The following is a 26,099-nucleotide window of genomic DNA, read 5'->3' as shown; positions in this document are numbered from 1 at the left end:
TATACCGACTGTTATATCCCGTATCTGTTATATCCCGTCTCTGTTATATCCCGTATCTGTTATATCCCGTATCTGTTATATTATATACCGACTGTTATATCCTGTATCTGTTATATTATATACCGACTGTTATATCCCGTATCTGTTATATCCCATCCCTGTTATATTATATACCGACTGTTATATCCCGTATCAGTTATATCCCATCTCTGTTATAGTGTTCCCCCTAGGAATTTTTGGGGGCAGGGCGCCGCTGTATGGGATGGGGGCGGACCGCCGACGTCATCGTTGTAGGCGTGCCCGGGCCGCCGCGTCATCAAAGGAGGCGTGTCCGGGCCACCGCGTCATCAAAAGAGGCGTGCCCGGGCCGCCGCGTCATCAAAGGAGGCGTGCCCGGGCCGCCGCGTCATCAAAGGAGGCGTGCCCGGGCCGCCGCGTCATCAAAGGAGGCGTGCCCGGGCCGCCGCGTCACTAAAGCGGGCGTGCCCGGGCTTCCTCCGTCGTACAAGGGGGCGGACCTGGCCCCGCCGAAGTCCGTGAGCTGCCGGGGAAGCCTAGCGCCGCCGAGATTGCGGTGCCTGGAGCTTCCCCGGGCACAACATTAGTCAGGCAGCAGGCTCTTTTAGCGGGGCGCTGCTGGAGGGGCAGGGCGCATTTTGCCCTTTAGAAATCGGGCAGGGCGCAGCGCCCCGCTAAAACAGCCTAGAGGGAACACTACTGTTATATCCCGTATCTGTTATATCCCGTATCTGTTATATTATATACTGACTGTTATATCCCGTATCTGTTATATCCCGTATCTGTTATATTATATACTGACTGTTATATCCCGTATCTGTTATATTATATACCGACTGTTATATCCCGTATCTGTTATATCCCATCTCTGTTATATTATATACCGACTGTTATATTCCGTATCTGTTATATCCCATCTCTGTTATATCCCGTATCTGTTATATCCCGTCTCTGTTATATCCTGTATCTGTTATATTATATACCGACTGGTATATATTCCGTATCTGTTATATCCCGTATCTGTTATATTATATACTGACTGTTATATCCCGTATCTGCTATATTATATACCGACTGTTATATCCCGTCTCTGTTATATCCTGTATCTGTTATATTATATACCGACTGTTATATCCCGTATCTGTTATATTATATACCGACTGTTATATCCCGTCTCTGTTATATCCTGTATCTGTTATATTATATACCGACTGTTATATCCCGTATCTGTTATATTATATACCGACTGTTATATCCCGTCTCTGTTATATCCTGTATCTGTTATATTATATACCGACTGTTATATCCCGTATCTGTTATATTATATACAGACTGTTATATCCCGTCTCTGTTATATCCTGTATCTGTTATATTATATACCGACTGTTATATCCCGTATCTGTTATATTATATACCGACTGTTATATCCCGTCTCTGTTATATCCTGTATCTGTTATATTATATACCGACTGTTATATCCCGTATCTGTTATATTATATACCGACTGTTATATCCCGTTTCTGTTATATCCCGTATCTGTTATATCCCGTATCTTTTATATACCGTATCTGTTATATTATATACCGACTGTTATATCCCGTATCTGTTATATTATATACCGACTGTTATATCCCGTATCTGTTTTATCCAGTATCTGTTATATCTCGTCTCTGTTATATTATATACCGACTGTTATACCCCATCTCTGTTATATCCCGTCTCTGTAATATCCCATATCTGTTATATCCTGTCTCTGTTATATCCCGTATCTGTTATATCCCGTATCTTTTATATCCCGTATCTGTTATATTATATACCGACTGTTATATCCCGTATCTGTTATATTATATACCGACTGTTATATCCCGTATCTGTTTTATCCAGTATCTGTTATATCCTGTCTCTGTTATATTATATACCGACTGTTATACCCCATCTCTGTTATATCCAGTCTCTGTAATATCCCATATCTGTTATATCCTGTCTCTGTTATATTATATACCGACTGTTATATCCCATATCTGTTATATCCCGTCTCTGTTATATTATATACCGACTGTTATATCCTGTATCTGTTATATCCCGTCTTTGTTATATTATATACCGACTGTTATATCCCGTATCTGTTATATCCCGTCTCTGTTATATTATATACCGACTCTTATATCCCGTAGCTGTTATATCCCGCCTCTGTTATATTATATACCGACTGTTATATCCCGCCTCTGTTATATTATATACCGACTGTTACATCCCGTCTCTTTTATATCCCGCCTCTGTTACACCCCGTCTCTGTTACACCCCGTCTCCGTTACATCCCGTCTCCGTTACATCCCGTCTCCGTTACACCCCGTCTCCGTTACACCCCGTCTCCGTTACACCCCGTCTCCGTTACATCCCGTCTCCGTTACACCCCGTCTCCGTTACATCCCGTCTGTTACATCCCGTCTCTGTTAGATCCCGTCTCTGTTACATCCCGTCTCTGTTACATCCCGTCTCTGTTACATCCCATCTCTGTTACATCCCGTCTCTGTTAGATCCCGTCTCTGTTACATCCCGTCTCTGTTAGATCCCGTCTCTGTTACATCCCGTCTCCGTTACATCCCGTCTCCGTTACATCCCGTCTCCGTTATATCCCATCTCTGTTATACCCCGTCTCTGTTATATCCCGTCTCTGTTACATCCCGTCTCTGTTACATCCCATCTCTGTTACATCCCGTCTCTGTTAGATCCCGTCTCTGTTACATCCCGTCTCTGTTACATCCCGTCTCCGTTACATCCCGTCTCCGTTATATCCCGTCTCTGTTATATTCCATCTTTGTTATACCCCGTCTCTGTTATACCCCGTCTCTGTTGTACCCCGTCTCTGTTATATCCCGTCTCTGTTATATCCCGTCTTTGTTATATCCCGTCTGTTATATCCCGTCTCTGTTACATCCCGTCTCTGTTACATCCCATCTCTGTTACATCCCGTCTGTTAGATCCCGTCTCTGTTACATCCCGTCTCCGTTACATACCGTCTCCGTTATATCCCGTCTCTGTTATATTCCATCTTTGTTATACCCCGTCTCTGTTATACCCCGTCTCTGTTGTACCCCGTCTCTGTTATATCCCGTCTCTGTTATATCCCGTCTTTGTTATATACCGTCTGTTATATCCCGTCTCTGTTATATCCCATCTTTGTTATATCCCGTCTGTTATATCCCGTCTCTGTTATATCCCGTCTGTTATATCCTGTATCTGTTATATCCCGTCTCTGTTATATCCCGTCTCTGTTATATCCCATCTTTGTTATATCCCGTCTGTTATATCCCGTCTCTGTTATATCCCGTCTCTGTTATATCCCGTCTCTGTTATATCCCGTCTCTGTTATGTCTCTGTTATGTCCCGTCTTTGTTATATCCCGTCTGTTATATCCCGTCTCTGTTATATCCCGTCTCTGTTATATCCCATCTCTGTTATATCCCGTCTCTGTTATATCCCGTCTCTGTTATATCCCGTCTCTGTTATATCCCGTCTGTTATATCCCGTCTCTGTTATATCCCGTCTCTGTTATATCCCGTCTCTGTTATATCCCGTCTCAGTTATATCCCATCTTTGTTATATCCCGTCTGTTATATCCCGTCTCTGTTATATCCCGTCTGTTATATCCCGTTTTTTTGTTATATCCCGTCTCTGTTATGTTATATCCCGTCTGTTATATCCCGTCTCTGTTATATCTCGTCTCTGTTATATCCCGTCTCTGTTATATCCCGTCTCTGTTATATCCCGTCTCTGTTATATCCCGTCTCTGTTATATCCCGTCTCTGTTATATCCCGTCTCTGTTATATCCCATCTTTGTTATATCCCGTCTGTTATATCCCGTCTCTGTTATATCCCGTCTCTGTTATATCCCATCTCTGTTATATCCCGTCTCTGTTATATCCCGTCTCTGTTATATCCCATCTCTGTTATATCCCGTCTGTTATATCCCGTCTCTGTTATATCCCGTCTCTGTTATATCCCATCTCTGTTATATCCCGTCTCTGTTATATCCCATCTTTGTTATATCCCGTCTGTTATATCCCGTCTCTGTTATATCCCGTCTCTGTTATATCCCGTCTGTTATATCCCGTTTTTTTGTTATATCCCGTCTCTGTTATGTTATATCCCGTCTGTTATATCCCGTCTCTGTTATATCCCGTCTCTGTTATATCCCGTCTCTGTTATATCCCGTCTCTGTTATATCCCATCTCTGTTATATCCCGTCTCTGTTATATCCCGTCTCTGTTATATCCCGTCTCTGTTATATCCCGTCTCTGTTATATTATATACCGACTCTTATATCCCGTAGCTGTTATATCCCGCCTCTGTTATATTATATACCGACTGTTATATCCCGCCTCTGTTATATTATATACCGACTGTTACATCCCGTCTCTTTTATATCCCGCCTCTGTTACACCCCGTCTCTGTTACACCCCGTCTCCGTTACACCCCGTCTCCGTTACACCCCGTCTCCGTTACACCCCGTCTCCGTTACACCCCGTCTCCGTTACATCCCGTCTGTTACATCCCGTCTCTGTTAGATCCCGTCTCTGTTACATCCCGTCTCTGTTATATCCCGTCTCTGTTATATCCCGTCTCTGTTATATCCCGTCTCTGTTATATCCCGTCTCTGTTATATCCCGTCTCTGTTATATCCCGTCTGTTATATCCCGTCTCTGTTATATCCCGTCTCTGTTATATCCCATCTCTGTTATATCCCGTCTCTGTTATATCCCGTCTCTGTTATATCCCATCTCTGTTATATCCCGTCTGTTATATCCCGTCTCTGTTATATCCCGTCTCTGTTATATCCCATCTCTGTTATATCCCGTCTCTGTTATATCCCATCTTTGTTATATCCCGTCTGTTATATCCCGTCTCTGTTATATCCCGTCTCTGTTATATCCCGTCTGTTATATCCCGTTTTTTTGTTATATCCCGTCTCTGTTATGTTATATCCCGTCTGTTATATCCCGTCTCTGTTATATACCGTCTCTGTTATATCCCGTCTCTGTTATATCCCGTCTCTGTTATATCCCGTCTCTGTTATATCCCGTCTGTTATATCCCGTTTTTTTGTTATATCCCGTCTCTGTTATGTTATATCCCGTCTGTTATATCCCGTCTCTGTTATATCCCGTCTCTGTTATATCCCGTCTCTGTTATATCCCATCTCTGTTATATCCCGTCTCTGTTATATCCCGTCTCTGTTATATCCCGTCTCTGTTATATCCCGTCTCTGTTATATCCCGTCTCTGTTATATCCCGTCTCTGTTATATACCGTCTCTGTTATTTCTCTATCAGTTGTTTTTTTTCCCAGCTTTTCTCTATCTTTCTCGATCACCATCAATGCTCCAGTCTCCCAGTCTCCCTGTTTCCCCCCTGATCATTTCCGTTCACAATGGATGAATGACAAAAAAAGCATAAGAATACAAATTAGAAAACTCTAATGGACGGCGTTCTGCCCAGTGCTTCCAAACTTGTCCTTACGTATTAGCATCACACGGTGACCACATGGACACCTCTGACCTTACACTGATTACAATGGGCACAGTTACCTCTAAAGGAAGTGTTTGTATAATGTAACCACACTGACACAGACCATGTGTGTGTATGTATATATATATATATATATATATATAAATATATATAGAAGCGTAGGTGAAATAACAAGTTTGACCGTGAAAAAGGGGCGAACCAGGCCCCGAAACGTTGGTCCAGTTCTTCACATTACAGAATATTTTTCACAAATCCTCCGAGTGCCTCCTTATTTTCACCTACACTTCTATCTACATTATGGATGAGCACCGAGGTAGCTGCATACAAGAGGCGAGTGCCAGACCGCATAGACATGACAGGTAGGAGCTGATTGGCTGGCTCTTTATCACTCTCCGTTTTATCATTTTTTGAAGCTTGATACAACACAGCGCCACCATTTGTCATCATGAAAACTGCCCAGAAGCCACGCCGTGCATGTTTTTCGGTACTTATGTAGTATCTGGGCGTCCGATTTAGAAATCGGATCGCATCGCATGCGACCAAATCGTATGCGATGCGATGGTCAAGATTTTTCCATAGGATTCAATGTTAGTCCATTTTAACATAGAATTCAATGGGAAAAAGGGGTCCTTTTCCTTTCCCCACTATCCAAGTGGGCATGGAGTTGGATATAAACCCGTGGCGAGCGTAGCGAGCCACTGAGCCCGAAGCGTGGCGAGCGTAGCGAGCCCCGCGAGGGGACACAGAATACTTTTTAAGAAATATGCGTCCCCTCGCGGGGCTCGCTTCGCTCGCCACGCTTCGGGCTCGGTGGCTCGCTGCGCTCGCCACGCTATATAAAATCAACTCTGTGCCCACTTGGATAGTGGGGAAATGAACAGGACCTTCTTAACATTGAATCCTATGCAAAATCGCATCGAATCGCATCGCATCTGATTGTATGCCTTAAGGTAAGGCATACAATCACAAAATCGGATGCCCAGATACTACATAAGTACCTGTTTTTCATGCAATAATTTATTCAATGTGTGTGTGTGTTTCTAGTGTGTGTGTTTCTATTTTTTTGGGTGTCTATGTCGACATAGATACTGGCACACTACAGGTTGAGTATCCCGTATCCGAATATCCGTTATCCGAATTATTCCGAAAACCATACATTTCAGAAAGTGAACAAAAAATTTATTTTTTTGATAAAAACTTACTGGGGACATCTGTAACAGCACTAATGAGGGAATGATATGTAACTGGCACTATATATGTGCAAGACAGTGATTGCTTGGCATTTAAATTCAGAGCCTGAGATTGTACACAAACTTTGTTTCATGTTTTGAAACCATGTTTTATGCACAAATAAAATATATTTGTGTTTATTTCATATGTTTAATGTGTTTGTACAACATAAATGCAAGATACCTCAAGATACATCATTGAAATATTAAAATATTCCGAAATACGGAATAATCCGTTATCCAAAATTCTCCTGGTCCCGAGCATTTTGGATAAGGGATACTCAACCTGTATTATATTCTCCCTCTATGCCCACTTGTATGGTACAGTATAGTGGTGTTCTCCCTTACCTGGGGCACTACGTACAATGGCAAGTAATACATTTGCTGGTCCGGTCAATAATATATATTGCAAAGTGAGTTCTGGGGCTTCATTTACAAGCCTGCAGTTTACCAAAACCGCTTTAAACAATGGATTTAAAGCAGCAACAGAAATAGGTTTGTTTAGCAGCTGTTTATGTTGCCGCTTTAAGGCCATCGATAGTAAGCCTAGCCCCTGGTCTGTAAAGGTGCGCACACATTGGCCAATATATTGGTATATCAGTGTGTACGAGCGACATCTCTGTGAATGGTGTCATTCACATATATACGTCGGCTGTGCAACACAGTCGATGCCATTGTTATGTATCCACCGACCGCTAGCTCAGCGGGCGGGCGGGCGCAAGTGAAAAATATTGTCCATAGCAACCAATCAGATTCTAGCTTTTAACCACTCGAAGGTGCTAGATTTATGATATGTATCATCTGATTGGTTGCTATAGGCAATGTAGCCTTTGGGGGTATTCATTAAATCCGTTTTTTTTCCTGGCTAGCTGAATAAAATGCTCTTTTCGCTGTTTTCAGGTTGAATAGATTTGACGTATTCAATCAAAGTACCGATTTTTTTGACTAGTCGATAAACTCGTTATGGTCAAAAAACAGGTGATTTATTTTTTTTCGCCAAAGTTGTGGCCATTTTCAACCGGTTTTTAGTCATTATTCGCCAAAGCAGTGAAAAAAAAAAGTGAAACTGCATTGAAACCCCCCCCCCCCCCCCCCCCCCCCCCGTGTCTATATAAATGTAGTGCTTGCAAAAAAATATCTGATTTTACGTTTACATAAAAAAAAGAGAATCTGACACTACCGGTAATAGCAGAATCTACAGAAGCTCTGAAAACCCTGATCCACCCTGAATTCCACTCCAGTATGTCGGTTCCAGATCAGCTCCGACTCTGGTGCGCAGGTAAAATAACCCATAAGCTCAGGCTGCGGGCTCGTGAAGCTGGATCTCAGCCCCAGAACATCAGCCACCTGTGCTGTGCATGTGACACAGAATTACAACACATGCTGCAACCCTATCTATACATATAGGAGGTTATTCTGGTTGACACGCAAGGCTGTAAATTTTGCAGCCTTGCGAGTCCACCAGACGTTGCCCGCCCCCTCTTCGCACGCCGCGATTCCCCGCACGGCTGCGAATGAATGTGTAGCATAAACATGCATTCGCAGCCTTGGGTGTGGGGGGAGAATCATTCGGTGGTCGCCGGCGACCATTGACCATGGTCAGCCGCCCGCCCCTGCGTCATCGGGGAATTACCACGAGAATGCCCATGAAATGCTGGGCGTTCCCATGGGCGCGTCCCCCGGGCCCCCTGCCCCACCCCCCAGCCGCACTGTTGTGTGTGCGCGCCCAGCCGCTCGCACACAGCGGCTGCACATGTGCTTACTAATGTAAAGCGCAACGGAATCTGCTGCGCTATATAAGACACTGTAACGGAATCTGCTGCGCTATATAAGACACTGTAACGGAATCTGCTGCGCTATATAAGACGCTGTAACGGAATCTGCTGCTCTATATAAGACACTGTAACGGAATCTGCTGCGCTATATAAGACACTGTAACGGAATCTGCTGCGCTATATAGGACGCTGTAATGGAATCTCCTGCGCTATATAAGACACTATAACGGAATCTGCTGCGCTATATAAGACACTGTAACGGAATCTGCTGCGCTATATAAGACACTGTAACGGAATCTGCTGCGCTATATAAGACGCTGTAACGGAATCTGCTGCGCTATATAAGACGCTGTAACGGATTCTGCTGCGCTATATAAGACACTGTAACGGAATCTGCTGCGCTATATAAGACACTGTAACGGAATCTGCTGCGCTATATAAGATACTGTAACGGAATCTGCTGCTCTATATAAGACACTGTAACGGAATCTTCTGCGCTATATAAGACACTGTAACGGAATCTGCTGCGCTATATAAGACGCTGTAACGGAATCTGCTGCACTATATAAGACGCTGTAACGGAATCTGCCGCGCCATATAAGACACTGTAACGGAATCTTCTGCGCTATATAAGACACTGTAACGGAATCTGCTGCGTTATATAAGACACTGTAACGGAATCTGCTGCGCTATATAAGACACTGTAACGGAATCTGCTGCGATTTATAAGACACTAACGGAATCTGCTGCGCTATATAAGACGCTGTAACGGAATCTGCTGCGCTATATAAGACGCTGTAACGGAATCTGCTGCACTATATAAGACACTGTAACGGAATCTGCTGCGCTATATAAGAAGCTGTAACGGAATCTGCTGCGCTATATAAGACGCTGTAACGGAATCTGCTGCGCTATATAAGACGCTGTAACGGAATCTGCTGCGCTATATAAGACACTGTAACGGAATCTGCTGCGCTATATAAGACGCTGTAACGGAATCTGCTGCGCTATATAAGACGCTGTAACGGAATCTGCTGCGCTATATAAGACACTGTAACGGAATCTGCTGCGCTATATAAGACGCTGTAACGGAATCTGCTGCGCTATATAAGACACTGTAACGGAATCTGCTGCACTATATAAGACACTGTAACGGAATCTGCTGCGCTATATAATACGCTGTAGTGGAATCTGCTGCGCTATATAAGACGCTGTAACCGAATCTGCTGCGCTATATAAGACACTGTAACGGAATCTGCTGCACTATATAATACACTGTAACGGAATCTGCTGCACTATATAAGACACTGTAACGGAATCTGCTGCGCTATATAAGACACTGTAACGGAATCTACTGCGCTATATAAGACGCTGTAACGGAATCTGCTGCGCTATATAAGACACTGTAACGGAATCTGCTGCGCTATATAATACGCTGTAGTGGAATCTGCTGCACTATATAAGACACTGTAACGGAATCTGCTGCGCTATATAATACGCTCTATATAAGAAACTGTAAATAAATAAATAAAATAAATGTCTATGCGCAGTCGCTTAAATTCTCTCCCCTGCGGGTGCACTCAGGGGAGCGAGTAAACTAGAGCAGGGTCCATATTCCAGGCTTCGAATTACAGTACCTGCGGCTAAGGAGAAGGCGATGGGCCGGGTCACTTCCCCTCACATGTGATAATTAAAGCTGTGTGAGGTCAGCTAGGGAATATTCATACGTGTAGCATGTGGGGCCGACACTCCGTATCACATATTACACCCTGACTCACTGACTTTCCTAAATATAAACTTCAGGTGCCCTGTAACCGGATCCCTGGTCCCCTACAGGTTCCTGGTCAGATCAGAATCCGGTGTGGATCAAAGGGTGGACAATGCTTCGGACGACCAAAACCTCGACACGCAGGAGGTCTTCATTCCCACATGAGTCGACATGAACTACATTGACATTGCTCAAATGTTGACATGCATAAGAATGACAACATTTCCACAGAAGTAAAGGGTCGACAGAGTAAAGGGTTTGACACATGAAAAGGTTGACGAGTTTTTTACTGGGTTTTTTTTGGGTGTCACCTGAGCACATGGACCCCTCCCCCCCTCCCCCCAATTAGTGTAGCATGTACCCTTCATGGCTTGTCATGCGAGGGCCAGGTGCCTTGCTGCGCTTGGCACTCATGAGCGTTTCTAATTGGAGCCAATATGGATGTTAACCCTTCGTGTGCCAACATCTCTCTGAGAGATGCTCAAGATATCCACTAAAAATGCCGGCGCCGCTCACATTTGTTATATAAATTCAAATAAAAAAATGGTGTGTAAAAAAAAGATGATATTTCCTATATAAGGCGACGTTACAGGTCATTATCATGAATAAAAATGTATGTTTGCCAATTTTCACACCTATTTTGACAAATTTACTTGCACTCAAGGGGTTAATGTAAAGAGAGGAGACATTTAATACAGCAAGATGTGCCACCACGAGGCAAGCCTGTGCCATGGGAACGAGGGGAATTTAGCAATCAATGTTATTGGTCACCAAGCTTATCACGCCGCTATGAAACTTCCTGCTTCGCCTAATTAACGCAAACTCCGCCCTCCGACGATCTCCCCATCAGTTCAGCCTGACGTGCTGTCTCTGCCTGCCCGGCCGCCTCACTGGCCATGCGCGAGATCTCGCTATTATCACGAGATCTCGTACGTAGCCCGGAGCCAGCAGCAGGGCTAGCCTTGTCCCTGCAGTGGGGATAGGACAACGCTAGCCCTGGGCTGGTGAAGCTGCCGGGGTGGCTTATACCCCTTTCAGACTTACAAAAATATCCCGGGTTTTTGCACATGAACGTGCATCAACCCAGGATTTAGTGCAGTGTGAAAGGGTCTCGGACGAATATCCCATGTTCAGCATTACGGGATCTCTACCCAGATCCTGACCTGGGTAGAACCCGGAATCGACACGGGATGCGGTCAGTGTGAATGGGTATTCCGGGTCAGCGTAACCCAGATCACTGCAGTGAAAATGCGACGCTGGGAGGTGCTGACACCTCCCAGCGCCGCCCCGGCCAAGCCTCCAGGTGACGCCACCCGCCCGACTTCATTCCGGGTATGACCCGGGACTGCGAATGTGAAAGGGGTATAAGTGGGTGCAGTATACCTAGGAGGCTATTCCTACATCAGATACGCCGCTAATTGCTGGGGGATTGAAGGGAAAAGCCGCGCCGAGCATTAATCAGCAGGCTGTCCCTAGCGCACATTAGGCTAGTAATATATTTAAAAAAACTCTGTCCCTCCAGGTAACTAGCGCTAGTTCACACATCTGCCCCATCGGCTCATCTCAGGTTTATGGCGGTTTTGCCAGAATAGATTAGGTGTGATCCGTGAATATGTTGTTGAATATGATTTAATATAGTATTATATTATTTAAGAATGATCTATGGTTTTGTCTTTCCTTTCATGTTTTGTCACATAACATTCATCCCAATAATGTATCGCACACGTGTCATAAATATAGGAATCAAAACACAGATATAACAACACATGAATTGCGGCCACTGATATATACATTCTATCTATCTATCTATCTATCTATCTATCTATCTATCTATCTATCTATCTATTCAAACCTGAACACACGTTTCCCAATACAAACAGAAATGTGGATCATTTCACAATGAATCCATAGTACTGTATTATATTGTTATCAATATTATGTGAAAATAGCTTCACTTCTAGAACCTAACTTGGGGATCTGCGAGCTAGCCTACCAGCCAGTAGCATCGCTGTGTGCCCTGAACCTCACACCTTACCTATGTGCAGTGTTACCATACTGTCCCTTGGACACAGGTTCTGTGCCTGGCTGACAATCCCGCATTTCCATGGTTATACTCAGCCCAAGAACCTGTATAATCCATGAGCATTGCGGTTTATATGGTCACTATGGTAAGCCTACATAGGTGCAAGCACCTCTTCATTTAAAAATGAGTTACTCTGTCTGTATTTAGTCATGCCCTATTACTACGTGACCATCCGATTAATAACACAGCTCTCATCTATGACACCCAAGTACTTGTCAGCTGCTTAGTATGTCCGGATTCCCTGAACCTGTGCGCGCACCCCACTGACCTGCGGCTGACCATGCATCTGGGGTAGGAGGGTCCTCCTGGCCACCGTTCTCCTTCTCGTCCATCCTCAGCTCTCTGCGGATTGAGTCACGGTTAGAGATCACCGAGTTTCCTTTTTTAGGTCTATTGTGAAAAGTAAACAGATGTCACCCTTCACGTGTCTTCATCCCCAGTACAGTCCCCACCCTTGCCTGCACCTCTGCAAATCACAGGCAGGACCCAGAGGATTAGGGGGGGGATATCAGAAAACCCCTGGGTGAGTAATGACTCCGATCAGACAGTGAATCACGTAGATAAGGGATGATACGAGCTGTCACCGGTCAGTACTCAGCAAGTGACAGTGAAGTGACCAAGCAGTGTCTCACTGATGACAACACCTTGGCCAAGAGGACAGCTGTTTTCCAGCCTGGGATTAGAACGCTCAGTGAGTGTCACTCATCCAGAAGGCAAGTGCTACAGATCCTTCCAGCTGAGCGGAGACAATCGCTGTCTAACTTTCTCTATTGTCTTTCTTCCATCCTCTAGGAACCTTGTGTGGCCTCCTTATCTCAGGTGATCCGGACACTTGGATCTTCTCCTGCTGGTTTGCGGCTTGCCACAATTCCCCTTTAGGTTTCCCCCACTGACTGTCTCCCTTTAGCCTCCGCGCACTCTATTCACTTTTCGAAGTACTCAGCAGAATCTTTATGGTGGGAGGGGGAGAGGGAGATGTTGTGTGTCAGTGGCAATGGGATCCGCAGCCTTTGCTGCCACTGCTCTGATAAATATTTAGACAGGACCCCAGCGAGAGAGACATCAGGCTCTTATGAGCTGTGCTGCAAGTCCCTGACTCTGCCCTGCGCCAACGTCCCCTGTACGGGGTGCAGGAAACCCCCTCAGTAACGTCTATGTATCTGCAGAAGTTCTGATTTATCCCAACAGCTCTGTAAGGCATCAAGTTTTGTCCTACGCTTTCCTGCAGACGTGCCCTGGAGACCTGCCTGCTTCACACCTGCTGCTGTTGTAGTGTGCCCATCCACGCCGGATTAAGGTTCGAGGGGGGCTGACGGGTGAATGACATGATGGGGGCTGTCAAAAATAAGCCTGCAGTAGTGCATTTGCAGGGCGGGCATACACTGCAACGTCTACCTTTGGTTAATGCTGTTGGGCATTAATGCAGTGGGCACAGAATTCTCTCTATGAGCAATGTGCCATGCTCTGCCGGAGCAGGAGGAGAACCATTGGTACTGAGCTGCAAGAGGTTAATTAGTCAGACCTAAGTGGCAGAATAACGCTCTGTGCAGTATAGCACCGGCAGGGTGCCCAGGTGCATGTGGGGGCATTAGGGTAATTGCCCTGCGTGCCTATGCTATAACCAGGCCCTGTACCTACTACCTAAGTGCAGCACAGGCAGCCATTTCTGCGAGGGACCGATGACAAAGCACAACACAGTATTAATGCAGTAGTTTTGGTAATTATTATTTCATTTTATTTACAAGGCGCCACAAGTGGTTTGCAGTGCCGCACATATGGCAAACATTAGAACAATACAGGGCGATGAATTCTACTTATCAAATACCTCCAATAAGAGCACATGCCGACGAAAAGTGAGGTGTTAGCTTATGCTAACTTGCTGGCCATACACTAGTACAGGCTGCTGGAGAGGGATCCAAAGATCCCTCTTCTGCACAAACAGGTAACATTCTACAGTTGCTAACGGCATCAAAAGATGCTATCGGGCGTCAATAAACCATTCTTATCGGGTCTGCCGTACTTAGCTGAACGCAAAGCGATGTCTCTGATAGATTAAATAGACCTGAGACGTTTGAATCAGGCAGAGACAGCTGTTTCCCCACGATTTTGGCTTTTAATTAGGCCCCTAAGGCACAATGGCCCCAAATATATGAGACAGCTGAAGGACTTGGTGACACTCCATAATATTTAAAGACAGAATTCTCTATTTATCATTCATTGTAGCTGCACTTTGCAAAGACATCATCGTCATCACTGATCATGCCGCCGTTCCCAGAGGCTGTGACCCCTGATTCCTTCCGCCGAATTCCAATATCCCCTTACTCCCCCTCTCCCCCCCACTTCTGCCACTTTACATTGCCGGATGTTCTCTGCTCAGAAATCACCAGGCCATCGGTCTAACCCATCACTTCCCCCAAATTCACCGTCATAGCAATACTATTTCTATGAACCATTCTATAAATAAGATAATGCACTATAGAAATAACATTGCCGTCCCCCAGCATGACGTATAACCAATGGCAGCAAGCATAACTTAGACTTAGGGGCAGATGTATTAAGCCCGGTAACTTGACAGCCAGGAGCTGATTGGCTGCTGCGTTATCACCGCCCACTTTATCACTTCACCAGGCTTAATAAATTTGCCCCATACATAAATCGGGTCCGTCTCCCGGCCCCTTGGAAAGGTAGACCCCCATAATGATTTAGAGAGTTGATTTAAGTGGGGTGTGATCAAACTGAAATCTATATGGCAGTGTAAAAAATAAAGCAGCCAGTATTTACCCTGCACAGAAACAATATCACTCACCCAAATATAACTCTCTCTGCACATGTTACATCTGCCCCACCTGCAGTGCAGTATGGTTTTGCCCATCTGCAAAAATTGCAGTATTGCTAACAGGCCTGAATTAGTACAGCGATGATTCCTTAATGACGCTGTTATGTATATTTCATTAACTAGTTTCTCTTTATGTTTCTGGCTCATTTATGTAGGTTCCATGTGTGCACTAATTATCGATCACTTCCATTGGCTTCTTGCTGATGCCGGTTATGTGATGGAAGTGATGCATTTGTGTATTGTACATTAGTCTTGTTCCCCTGTACGGCAGGATGCTGTGATGGTCGGATTGTTTATTGTTTGTATCCGGGATACGGTCACTACTGTAGGTCTATCAGCATTAGGTTGACACCACTAGGTCGACATGCACGAAGGTTGACATGACTGAAGGGCGACGTGGGTTAGGTCGACAGTGTCATTAGGTTGACACAAGCATTAGGGAATGTCGACAGTCAAAAGGTCGACATGGGGTTTTTCACTTTTTTTTTTGAGCTGACATGTCGGTATTTCCTGCCCTTCCATCCACTAGGGCGTGGCGGGAGAATAAAATAGTGTGCCGAGCGTAGTAAGGTACCGAGCCCGTTTATAAGAGGCACTTTGGCAGGGACTCTGGTGATTGATGGGTATTGTCAGCGAGTCTTTACTGGTTACCTCCGGTGATAACTTATGTAAAACACAGGGGAGTCCATTTAACAAGGATCACAGATCAAACTGATCGTAGCTATCACCGGGTTGCTGAGGCTGCCTTCTCTGGGAGAGGGCAGCCGGCTCCAGGAGGTAGGGGTGGGGCCATGAAAGAGGGTGGAACCTGGGGTGGGGCTATGCAAATAAGTGTACACGTGGGCGCGGGCATTGCGAATGTATTATAATGGCCACGTCCCCCGCTGTGTAATGGCAGTATTAAAGGTATTACACAGCAGGGGGCGGGGTCACCGTGACACAAGTTGCGTCATCTGGTCCCCACGTACCCCCCACCGAGTGTGGGCTGCGGGAGGATGCTGCCATTCCGGGGTATATCTCCAGCAGACCTCATATCCTGGTATCTCCCCTAATGGGCCCTACACGTGGGGTGATTCAGGGCATTTTCTAAGCGATCTCACTAGATAGCCTTTTAGAGGCTCGCGGACACTAGACATATATATAGATGATGGTACTATTATTTGATATTATTATTCTGTTACGTCATTACCAGATTTATGTTTTGCTGCATTGACCTTTCCTTGCCACTGGTCAAAGCAGACTCGATTCTAGACTGAGGAGGATCTACTTTGTCTACAGACAGCAGAATACGAAGGCGATTATTGCATGTGTCTATTACACACCTGACCTGTTGAACGAACGACCTGTCGAACTAATGTCCGTTCAACCTTTTCTCATGTCGACCTTTTCCCATGTCTACCTAATGGTGTCGACCTATTGACTGTCGACCCTCATGCTGTAGACCAAATGACGGCATCCCCTGCCACGTGCTTTATAACGCAGAACAATCGTGTCATCCGTATTTATGGTATTATCTCTCGCTGGCTGCCGTGTGTCCGGACTGCTGTGATTCTATGCAGACACACAGGAGAATGCTGGCTGTGGAACAAGGCAGGTGGTTATATATTGAGGAATAAAAGTGTGTGAGTCCTGTGACACCAGCGCCTCATGTGCACGTCATGCCTGGTGCGGACACATTCATGTGTTTGTATATGTGCGATAGTTCTGTGTACAGTACAGCGGGAGGGCGTAGGGCTCATTGTTATATCCTAATGTTTCTCATACATCAATCAGGCAGAAATACCTTACGCTGCCTGAAGGGAAGGCAGCCTGTCTAGCTTATAAATGCAGAGCACGCGGCGCCTGTGTGTGTATACCGTTATACGCAACCAGCGCTGCCGCCGTGCAAATAGAATAAGCACAATAAATCCTGGGAAGCTTCTACCTTACGTAAAGCCGTTTCCCCCAGAGATGACCTTGCGGGGAGTTGGTAAACTCTGAGGGACGGGAGCAGCTGACGGGGCTGAGCGCAGCAAGATGGGAGAATTAAAGGTCACTACGAGATGCTTCTCATTCTATCTCACACATACACATCTGCGTCCGTACGTCGGTTCCTCGCGTCGCCTACTGTACATCTGTAGAGGCCGTGTAGGAAACAGTTTTAGAAAAGCCAACTTAATTATGAAAGGAAAAATCAGGACAGCACCTGGGACCTGTGGCCTGCACAGGCCGCACAATTCAGCTCGGTATCCGGGTGGCTCACGGACAAAGGCGACGTTGTCAAAAAGTTGACACAAGCAAAATGTCGACATGGCAAATTTCGACACGCGAAAGGTTTCATATGGGTTTTTCAAGTCCTTTTTCAAATTTTGTGGGACTTTTTCATGCTCTACCACTCACGTGGAACGATAACTTGTGCAGGGCTTACGGGTTTCGGCGGAAAGGAACGTCAGCGGCTTTGGTTAAGTTGTTATGGTTTTGGCTGTGCACACCCCGGGACCTTTGGTGGTCCCGGGGTCACTTTAGAAAGGGGGCCCCCTTGCACTTGTCATTACTGGCCGCAAACTGCACAGAATATTACACTGTAAAAACACAGACTAAAGGCAGTGTAAACTTGGTCAACTGGTAACTGCAGCAGCGGTTTATATATATATATATATATATATATATATATATATATATATATATATATATATATATATAAAATACCACATGAAAAGTCTGTGTTTGTCCCTCTGTACCTTACTCTGTAGGAGCCCTGACAAGCTCAGCGCTGCCTCTAATTAAAAACCCTCTCATGAGGAGGCCACTGGTGCTGCTGTCCTCCATGGGCCTGACCTGAGAAGCATATGATGATCTCCAAAAAGGATGCCTTGGCTCCTGATGCTCAGCACCATTAATCATTGTCCCATTGGCAGATAGGCAAAGTTGCAGCACTACACCATTCCCATGCACAAAATCTTTAGCTAAAAAAAATACATGCCAACCACAAGGAGCCCCTAGATAGTGGGGGGTATAGGGGCACTGACGCCCTGTGCCCCCCCCCCCCCCCCCCTTAATCCGGTCCTGGTCTGGGGTGGTCATCCTTTTACTCCTTTACTAATAGTATACAATGGGCCTGATTCAGTATGAGCTAGCATCTCCCGGAGCTAGCTGCATCGCTGCCCCAGTCAGCCCTTAGTCCCACTCAGTGTATAAATGAATAAATAATGAGGACTACAAAGCAAATCTATTAAAAATAATATATATATATGACAGCACAAAATAAATCTATATATTAAAACAACATAGGACATTCAAATGCTGATAAATCATAAAATGAAAAAAATAAAATAAATAATAAATAGAAATGGATTTCTCACATGAAAGTACCCGTGTCTCTGCTACAGAGCGATTCCTCGCGCGGAGAAACACAGGGGGTTATTCTGCTTGGTGCCGGCAGACCGCGATCGCACGGTCCGGAGTTTTTTTTCTACTGCGCATGCGTACCATTCGCTATGCGCATGTGCGGCGTCAGCACACCAGCTGACTAACAGACTGTCCCGAGCAAAAAATCCTATCCGCAATCGCACGGTGACAGCGGGCGTGATGTGGGCGTTTTTAGGGTAGAGGCCAGAAAACTGGGCAAAACTGGGCGTACACGAGGGTGTGCATTCAAACTGCACAGAGGAACAACCGCCTTGCTCAGGGAGCGCGCCGTGGGTCAAAAACAGTCGGACTCCAAAGAGTGCACAATACCACTCTTATGCTGTGTACACACAGGGGCGATAGGGGCTGAAATCGCTGGAAATATGGTCGCTGGCGACCATATTGCCAGTGATTGGGAGTGTGCCCCTGCCTTCAGTTACACTACTGCCTTCAGTGACACATATGCCTTCAGTTACACTCCTGCCTTCAGTTACACTCATGCCTTCAGTTACACTCATGCCTTCAGTTACACTCCTGCCTTCAGTTACACTACTGCCTTCAGTTACACTCATGCCTTCAGTTACACTACTGCCTTCAGTTACACTCATGCCTTCAGTTACACTCCTGCCTTCAGTTACACTCAGGCCTTCAGTTACACTCATGCCTTCAGTTACACTCCTGCCTTCAGTTACACTCAGGCCTTCAGTTACACTCATGCCTTCAGTTACACTCATTCCTTCAGTTACACTCATGCCTTCAGTTACACTCATTCCTTCAGTAACACTCATTCCTTCAGTTACACTCATGCCTTCAGTTACACTCCTGCCTTCAGTTGCACTTATACCTCCAGTTACACTCATGTCTTCAGCTGCATTCCTGCCTTCAGTTACACTCCTGCCTTCAGTTACACTCCTGCCTTCAGTTACACTCAGGCCTTCAGTTACACTCATGCCTTCAGTTACACTCATTCCTTCAGTTACACTCATGCCTTCAGTTACACTCATTCCTTCAGTTACACTCATGCCTTCAGTTACACTCATTCCTTCAGTTACACTCATGCCTTCAGTTACACTCCTGCCTTCAGTTACACTCAGGCCTTCAGTTACACTCATTCCTTCGGTAACACTCATGCCTTCAGTTACACTCAGTTACAGTCATGTTACACTCATGCCTTCAGTTACACTCATTCCTCCGGTAACACTCATGCCTTCAGTTACACTCAGTTACAGTCATGTTACACTCATGCCTTCAGTTACACTCATGCCTTCAGTTACACTCATTCCTTCGGTAACACTCATGCTTTCAGTTACACTCATGCCTTCAGTAACACTCAGTTACAGTCATGTTACCCTCATGCTTTCAGTTACACTCATGCCGTAAGCTCACCTCCATTTCCAACTCTTGTGTATTAGTAGTTTCAGTCCTACCCAGATAGTTTCATATCATTATATTTTGTTATTGAAGTGTTGCTATAAAGACACTGCAGACATAATGGGCGGCTTTCAAATGTTTACGCCGGCGGCAGCCACTACAGGGGGCCTGACGGACGCTATTCAATCGTAGCTCTATTCGGACATGTTTGGCTGCCGGTGGTGGTATCTGGTCTCCCAACCTTTGGGGGTGGTGAGCTGAAATGTGCAAAACATCACCCATTTGAGCAATCAAGCAGTGATTTTCATGGTGCTTCCATTAGTTTGGTTGGGTTAAGCCGCCATAAACCCGACCGTAATCAGCACAATCAGTGTGAATACAATTATCAATTGACTATCACCCTGTGACTATCTGTCGCTTTAGAGATTGGCTGTGATATAATGATTGAATCCGGCCCAGTAACTATTTCTGAATACACGAATGAATGCATCACAATACAGTATACACATCTTGGCATCATCCACTTTCATATTGGCATTAAAAATGCATTGCACTCATTAATGCCACGTTTGGCATTGCACCTGCTAAGACATGTCCCCCTCCGTGACCACACTCCCCACCACCCACCTGTCCTGCGTGGAGTAGATAATGTTCCAGAATCCTCCTCGCTGTCTGCAGTGGTACTTTGTTGCTGTGAAATAGATTGTCATGGAATTGTGCCATGGTCAGATTGCTGGGCGAAGGGACACAGTTGGTACAGCAGGTGCAAAAGCCGGAACTCAGAGATCTAATGAGCAACTTCTTCCTGCCGAGGGGAATGAGAGAGAATATAATACAGCAGGCACAGAAATCATTGCTCGGATATCGTCTACACATCCCCCCGGAATCAATGCATTTCAGCCTTTGTCCTATTAATGGTAACCAGCGTCCCGGCCCTGCTTCGTACGGGTACTGCATAACAGCGAAGACTGCAAAAAACATTGTCCAGCAGTGTTGCTGTCTCCAGTTCTCCTTCCTCAGGTTGTGCAGGTAGTGGGCGGGCCTGTGCTCCTATTGGTTCAGTGCCTGTGTGATGTCAGTCATCCAGGCTCCTGAGGAGTACCTGCCTGATCAGCATTACAGCAGATCACATGGAGCCCCAATAAATGTCTGTGCCCTAGGCAGCTACCCTATTCACCAGACTCATTGTGCATGAGATTTATATGAGGAGCGGGGGCTTCTGTGTGCATATGTGTGCCAGTGGGTTCCACAGATTATTGTGGCCAGGTATGTATATATATATAGCTGATGTCTAAACCATCAAGACTATAGCAGATTTATTATTTTATTTATTTATTAACAGTTTCGGTACTTGTTTCCTAGCACGGCCACAATCGCGGCCATCGGGGGTAAATTTTAGTGGCCTGCGATGCGACCGACGCGATGCCCCCGATTTTTCCATTGAAATGCATTGAAAACAGTGATAAATCGGGACGGTCGCGTCGTGTGCACCTAAAAATGCTTAAATGGTCCATCCGCGATGGCTGCGATTTCCCCATAGGGAACAATGTTAAATGCATCAATTTACCCGCGATGACCACGATTTCCCATAGGAAACAATGTTAAATAGATCAATTTACCCAAATCAGCCTAGGGAACAATGGTAAATGGGCCAGAAACCCCCAAAAAACCCACACAGCAGTGGAATGTCCCCCCAAAAGTAGTTGACGCCACCCCGCGATCAACGTGAACCCGAAGCGTGGCGAGCGCAGCGAGGCCGTGAGGGGTGGCGGTACGCGTCCTCCGACCTTTTCATGCCCTACTATCCACTAGGGCGTGGAGTGAGAATAGAATAGTGTGGCGAGCGCAGCGAGCCACCGAGCCCGAAGCGTGGCGAGGGGACGCGGATACCTTCACAGGTAAACGCGTCCCTTCGCGGGCTTCCCAGGTGTCCGCGTCGCCATGGACACCTGGGAAGCCCGCGAGGGGACGCGTATAACTGTGAAGGTATCCGCGTCCGCTCGCCACGCTTCGGGCTCGGTGGCTCGCTGCGCTCGCCACACTATTCTATTCTCACTCCACGCCCTAGTGGATAGTAGGGCATGAAAAGGTCGGAGGACGCGTACCGCCGCCCCTCGCGGGCTCGCTGCGCTCGCCACGCTTCGGGTTCACGTTGATGGCGGGGTGGCGTCAACTACTTTTGGGGGGACATTTTTATGTTCAGGGGTGTTTTTGCCCCATTTCCCATTGTTCCCTATGATAATTTGGGGAAATTGATCCATTTAACATTGTTTCCTATGGTAAATCGTGGTCATCGCGGGTAAATTGAGCCATTTAACATTGTTCTCTATGGGAAAATCGCGGGCGATTTTACCCCCGATGACCGCGATTAAGATCGTTGTGGCCGTGCTAGGAAACAAGTACCACAGTTTCTTATATAATTGGTGTTCCAGCTTGTATTGCCTGCTTCCGCAGCTATAGTTATAGACCTGATGAAGAGCTGTGCTAGGATAGCCCTTTAATCCAGGACGCCCATGACTTACACAGGTTCTGGGGCCGGCTACAAACGAGCCTGGTTTTAATCAGCCTCATAACCTGCGTAAATCATAGGTGTCCTGGATTAGGGATATTATGGAAAGCCTACCTGTACTTATGAACCACAAATGATATTAATATCCCACACCCCTGTGTATGCGTGGCATCCCGCCACACCTTCCTCTCTTATCTGTCAGACATATAAAACCTTTACTGGCAACAACTTTGCCGACCTTCTAATGATTTATCCTTCCTTTGGAAATAAAAGTCCCTGGGGCAGATGTATGAAGGATCGTTATGGGGGAGAAGGGATATCAGGGTTATGTGCACTGATACCGCTTCTCCCCATGTATCATGGAGCCAGCGTGCGGTAAAGGACAGGGGCGTTATGCTAAATAATAGCAGGCCGAATGTATGATGTTAGCTCTGGGCTGCGCTGGGGATCTCGCATGAGTAGCGAGACCCCGCGCATGCCCAGTCCAGCCGGCCGTGGGAAAAGGAGAAAGCGCATCAGTGGAAACTGTTGCACCAGGAGGAGACATCGCCGGAGGGGGGAGTTAGCGCTTCCCCGCTTTGGCAGACAAGGGGCTAGATTCTCTAAGCTTCAAAAGTGATAAAATGGAGAGTGATAAACAGCCAGCCAATCAGCTCCCACCTGCCATGTCACAGACTGTGTTTGAAAAATGTCAGACAGGAGCTGATTGGCCGGCTGTTTATCACTCTCCATTTTATCACTTTTGAAGCTTAGAGAATCTGGCCCAAGATGTTTTATACATCTTGTCGGTCTCCCCTCCTGCTTCGCCTCGCTAATAAATGGCGATAAGCGCCGCTATTATACATCTGCCCCTATCTGCCAATATGTAGTCCCGTGCATTCTCTAAGGGCTTGACCAGTGGCGGCAGGCCGGAGGACCAGAGGGGGTGGGGCAGATGATGAGTGGGGTGGAAGGGATGATAAGTGGGGGTGGTGCTGTAAGAGGGGGAGGGTCGGAGAAGTGAGGATGACCAGGGTTGAGAATCACTGATCTACATTAGTACCCTGCACTACACTTTCCTGATCTGCAGAGCATGTCGTGAAACTGAGCTAAAATTACTAAACCACTGCATTAAATGGGGCAGTTATATTGAAGACATGCCTAGTTTGTATTGTATTATATTTACTGCCACTTTAGGTCCAGCGACTGAGCAGAGCAGCCAGCTGGGGGCCTCGCTCCACCCCTTACATAAAAATGGGACTGCCAAGGTGTAATATACTACCTTTTGGGGGATTTCTATTCCTGTCCACCTGATGATGCTGTGAGAGATGCAGTAATTGGGAATTTACAGTCCTCTCTATCCTTGTTACAGCCGCCTCCAGTGCCACCTAACTCGCTTCCCTGTAAGCTGTGAGGCCTAAGATGGCTGCTCCAACTGGCAGCTCCCCTCTCCAACTGACAGCTCCCCTCCAACTGACAGCTCCCCTCTCCAACTGGCAGCTCCCCTCTCTAACTGGCAGCTCCCCTCTCCAACGGTCTCCCTGCATGAGCCAGACCCTCCTGCAGAAACTGCATAGGTCTCCCTAGGAATGGCCATCGGTGCAGTCACCATCGATTTTTGCCATTGACAGCGATTTTGTACCCAGCCATCGATAGTCAGAAACTATGTGATGGATAACCATCGATATTTTTAGATATCAATGGTTATCCATTATATTTGACTGAATGGCCCTAGGACCACTCAAAATGTGGGGGCGGGGCTTCCCAGTGTCAGGGGCAGAGCCATGCTCCGTTTCCCGACACATCGAAAAAAAATAAAAGGAACATCAGCTCTCTTTTGCCATCGATGTTGGGAAACCATGAAATAATCGATGGTCGATGGCCATCCCTAGGTCTCCCTGTGGGTGTGCTCTGATCATCACAAGCTGGCTCTGTGGTTCCATTGTAACCAATTATGTATATATATATATATATATATATATATATATATATATATATATATATATATATATATAATCAGTGGCAATCAGGATTTTGAAAGGAGGGTTTCCAAATGAGTGGTTGCAGAACCAATAACCCCCCCCCCCCCCATCCATAGATAGACATCATAACCCCCCATAAAAATCATAGCCCCACATAGTCAGCACAGCCCTACCATAGTTAGACAGCACAGCCCCCTTATAGTCAGCACTATCCCCCCATAGAAAGACAGCTCAGACCTCCATAGATAGCTTAGTCTTAAATATATAGATGAAGCACAGCCCCCCTCCCCCCATAGATAGCCAGCACAGCCTCCCCCATAGATAGACATAATAACCCCCCCCATAGAAATCATAGCCCCACATAGTCAGCACAGCCCTACCATAGTTAGACAGCACAGCCCCCGTATAGTCAGCACTATCCCATAGTAAGACAGCTCAGACCTCCATAGATAGCATAGTCCCTTATATACAGAACAGCCCCCTGTATATATATATATAGATATATATATATAAAGCACAGCCCCCCCTCCCCCATAGATAGAACAGCACCCCAATAGATTGTCAGTATAGCCTATCATAGTCAGCACAGCCTACATGAGGCAGAACAGCCCCCCTAGGCAGACATGTCAGTCAAATTCATCAAACCCCCCTCCCCCCTCTCCACCAGCAGCCCCCTGCACCACTCACCTCAGCTTGTGTCACTGGTGGCCACCGTCAGAACACAGCACCACTGTGCACTGCTCTCCTCAGGCTGTAAACACGTGAGGTCAGCCTGAGAGGAGCTGCTGTCCCTGCCTGCCAGCGGCTGAGACTGATAAACAGCCATCCAATCAGCTCCTGCCTGCCATGTCACAGGCTGGGTTTGAAAACTGTTAGGCAGGAGCTGATTGGATGGTTATCAGTCTCCATGTTATCACTTTTGAAGCCCAGAGACTGCAGTTGCAGAGAGGGAGACACTCTCTGGACATTGGACTCCAAAATTTGGAACACCACTGAAATATACCTTTGGCAGCCAGGGGGGTTTCTAGGAACTTCCCCCCCAAACTAATTTTTTAGTATCACCTGAATGCATTAAAATACTTTTTTAGCAGTTTTTGTGGAAGGCTGCTCCAAACTCTTTAATTCACATCTTTTCTTATAATGGGAAATGCAATCTGCCCAAATTTACTAAAAAAATAAAAATAAACTCCTGCTGCACCTATGGCCCCCAATGCAGTAAACATACCCTCCAACTGTACCGATTTACCTGGTACAGTTCGCTTTTCTAACGGCCTGTACCTGCTAAATTCCCCTGTACCGATTGTACTGGTTTTTAGCCTCTTAGCAGCAGCGCTTGACAGGCGCCTACTTCCATACCTCCCAACTTTGTAGCTGCAGAAATAGGGACACTCGCGCGGCTTCGTCCGAAAGGGGGCGTGGCTTATGTAAATGAGGGGCGCAGCTTATGCAAATGAGACGCATCCCCGTTTTCGGCCGGCAATAGACGCTGTGTTAAATTGGGGGGGCTCCCAACTGCCCCCCCCCCCCCCCCCCCCCCCGCAGCGGGACACCTCCGGCCGCGGGTGGGACAGCGGGACAGGACACGGTAATCGGGACTGTCCCGCTGAAATCGTGAGTGTTGGGAGGTATGTACTT

At 46.3% G+C, this 26,099-nt stretch overlaps 1 protein-coding gene across 6 annotated transcripts in view; it reads right to left on the bottom strand.

Moving 5' to 3' along the window:
* ANO1 (anoctamin 1) overlaps window positions 1-25,338 on the bottom strand; it is a 143,470-nt gene extending 118,132 nt beyond the window's left edge. Inside the window, exons 1-3 of one of the 6 annotated variants that reach the window (XM_083164552.1) lie at window positions 25,152-25,338; window positions 20,622-20,799; window positions 12,669-12,790 (exon numbers count right to left, since the gene is read on the bottom strand). In XM_083164552.1, coding sequence (XP_083020678.1) covers window positions 12,669-12,790; window positions 20,622-20,704 — 205 coding nt within the window. In that variant the 5' untranslated portion in view covers window positions 20,705-20,799; window positions 25,152-25,338. Of the gene's footprint in view, window positions 1-12,668; window positions 12,791-20,621; window positions 20,800-23,764; window positions 23,935-25,151 lie in introns of those variants that run through there. The other 5 variants (XM_083164554.1, XM_083164553.1, XM_083164556.1 and 2 more) reach the window with 5 other exon arrangements.
* Between the last annotated feature and the right edge of the window lie 761 nt (window positions 25,339-26,099).

The sequence above is a fragment of the Crinia signifera genome, chromosome 11 (assembly GCF_055691185.1).
Source record: "Crinia signifera chromosome 11, ASM5569118v1, whole genome shotgun sequence".
NCBI lineage: Eukaryota > Metazoa > Chordata > Amphibia > Anura > Myobatrachidae > Crinia > Crinia signifera.
Note: the sequence above shows the minus strand (reverse complement) of the source record. Positions and strands in the feature narration are given on the sequence as shown.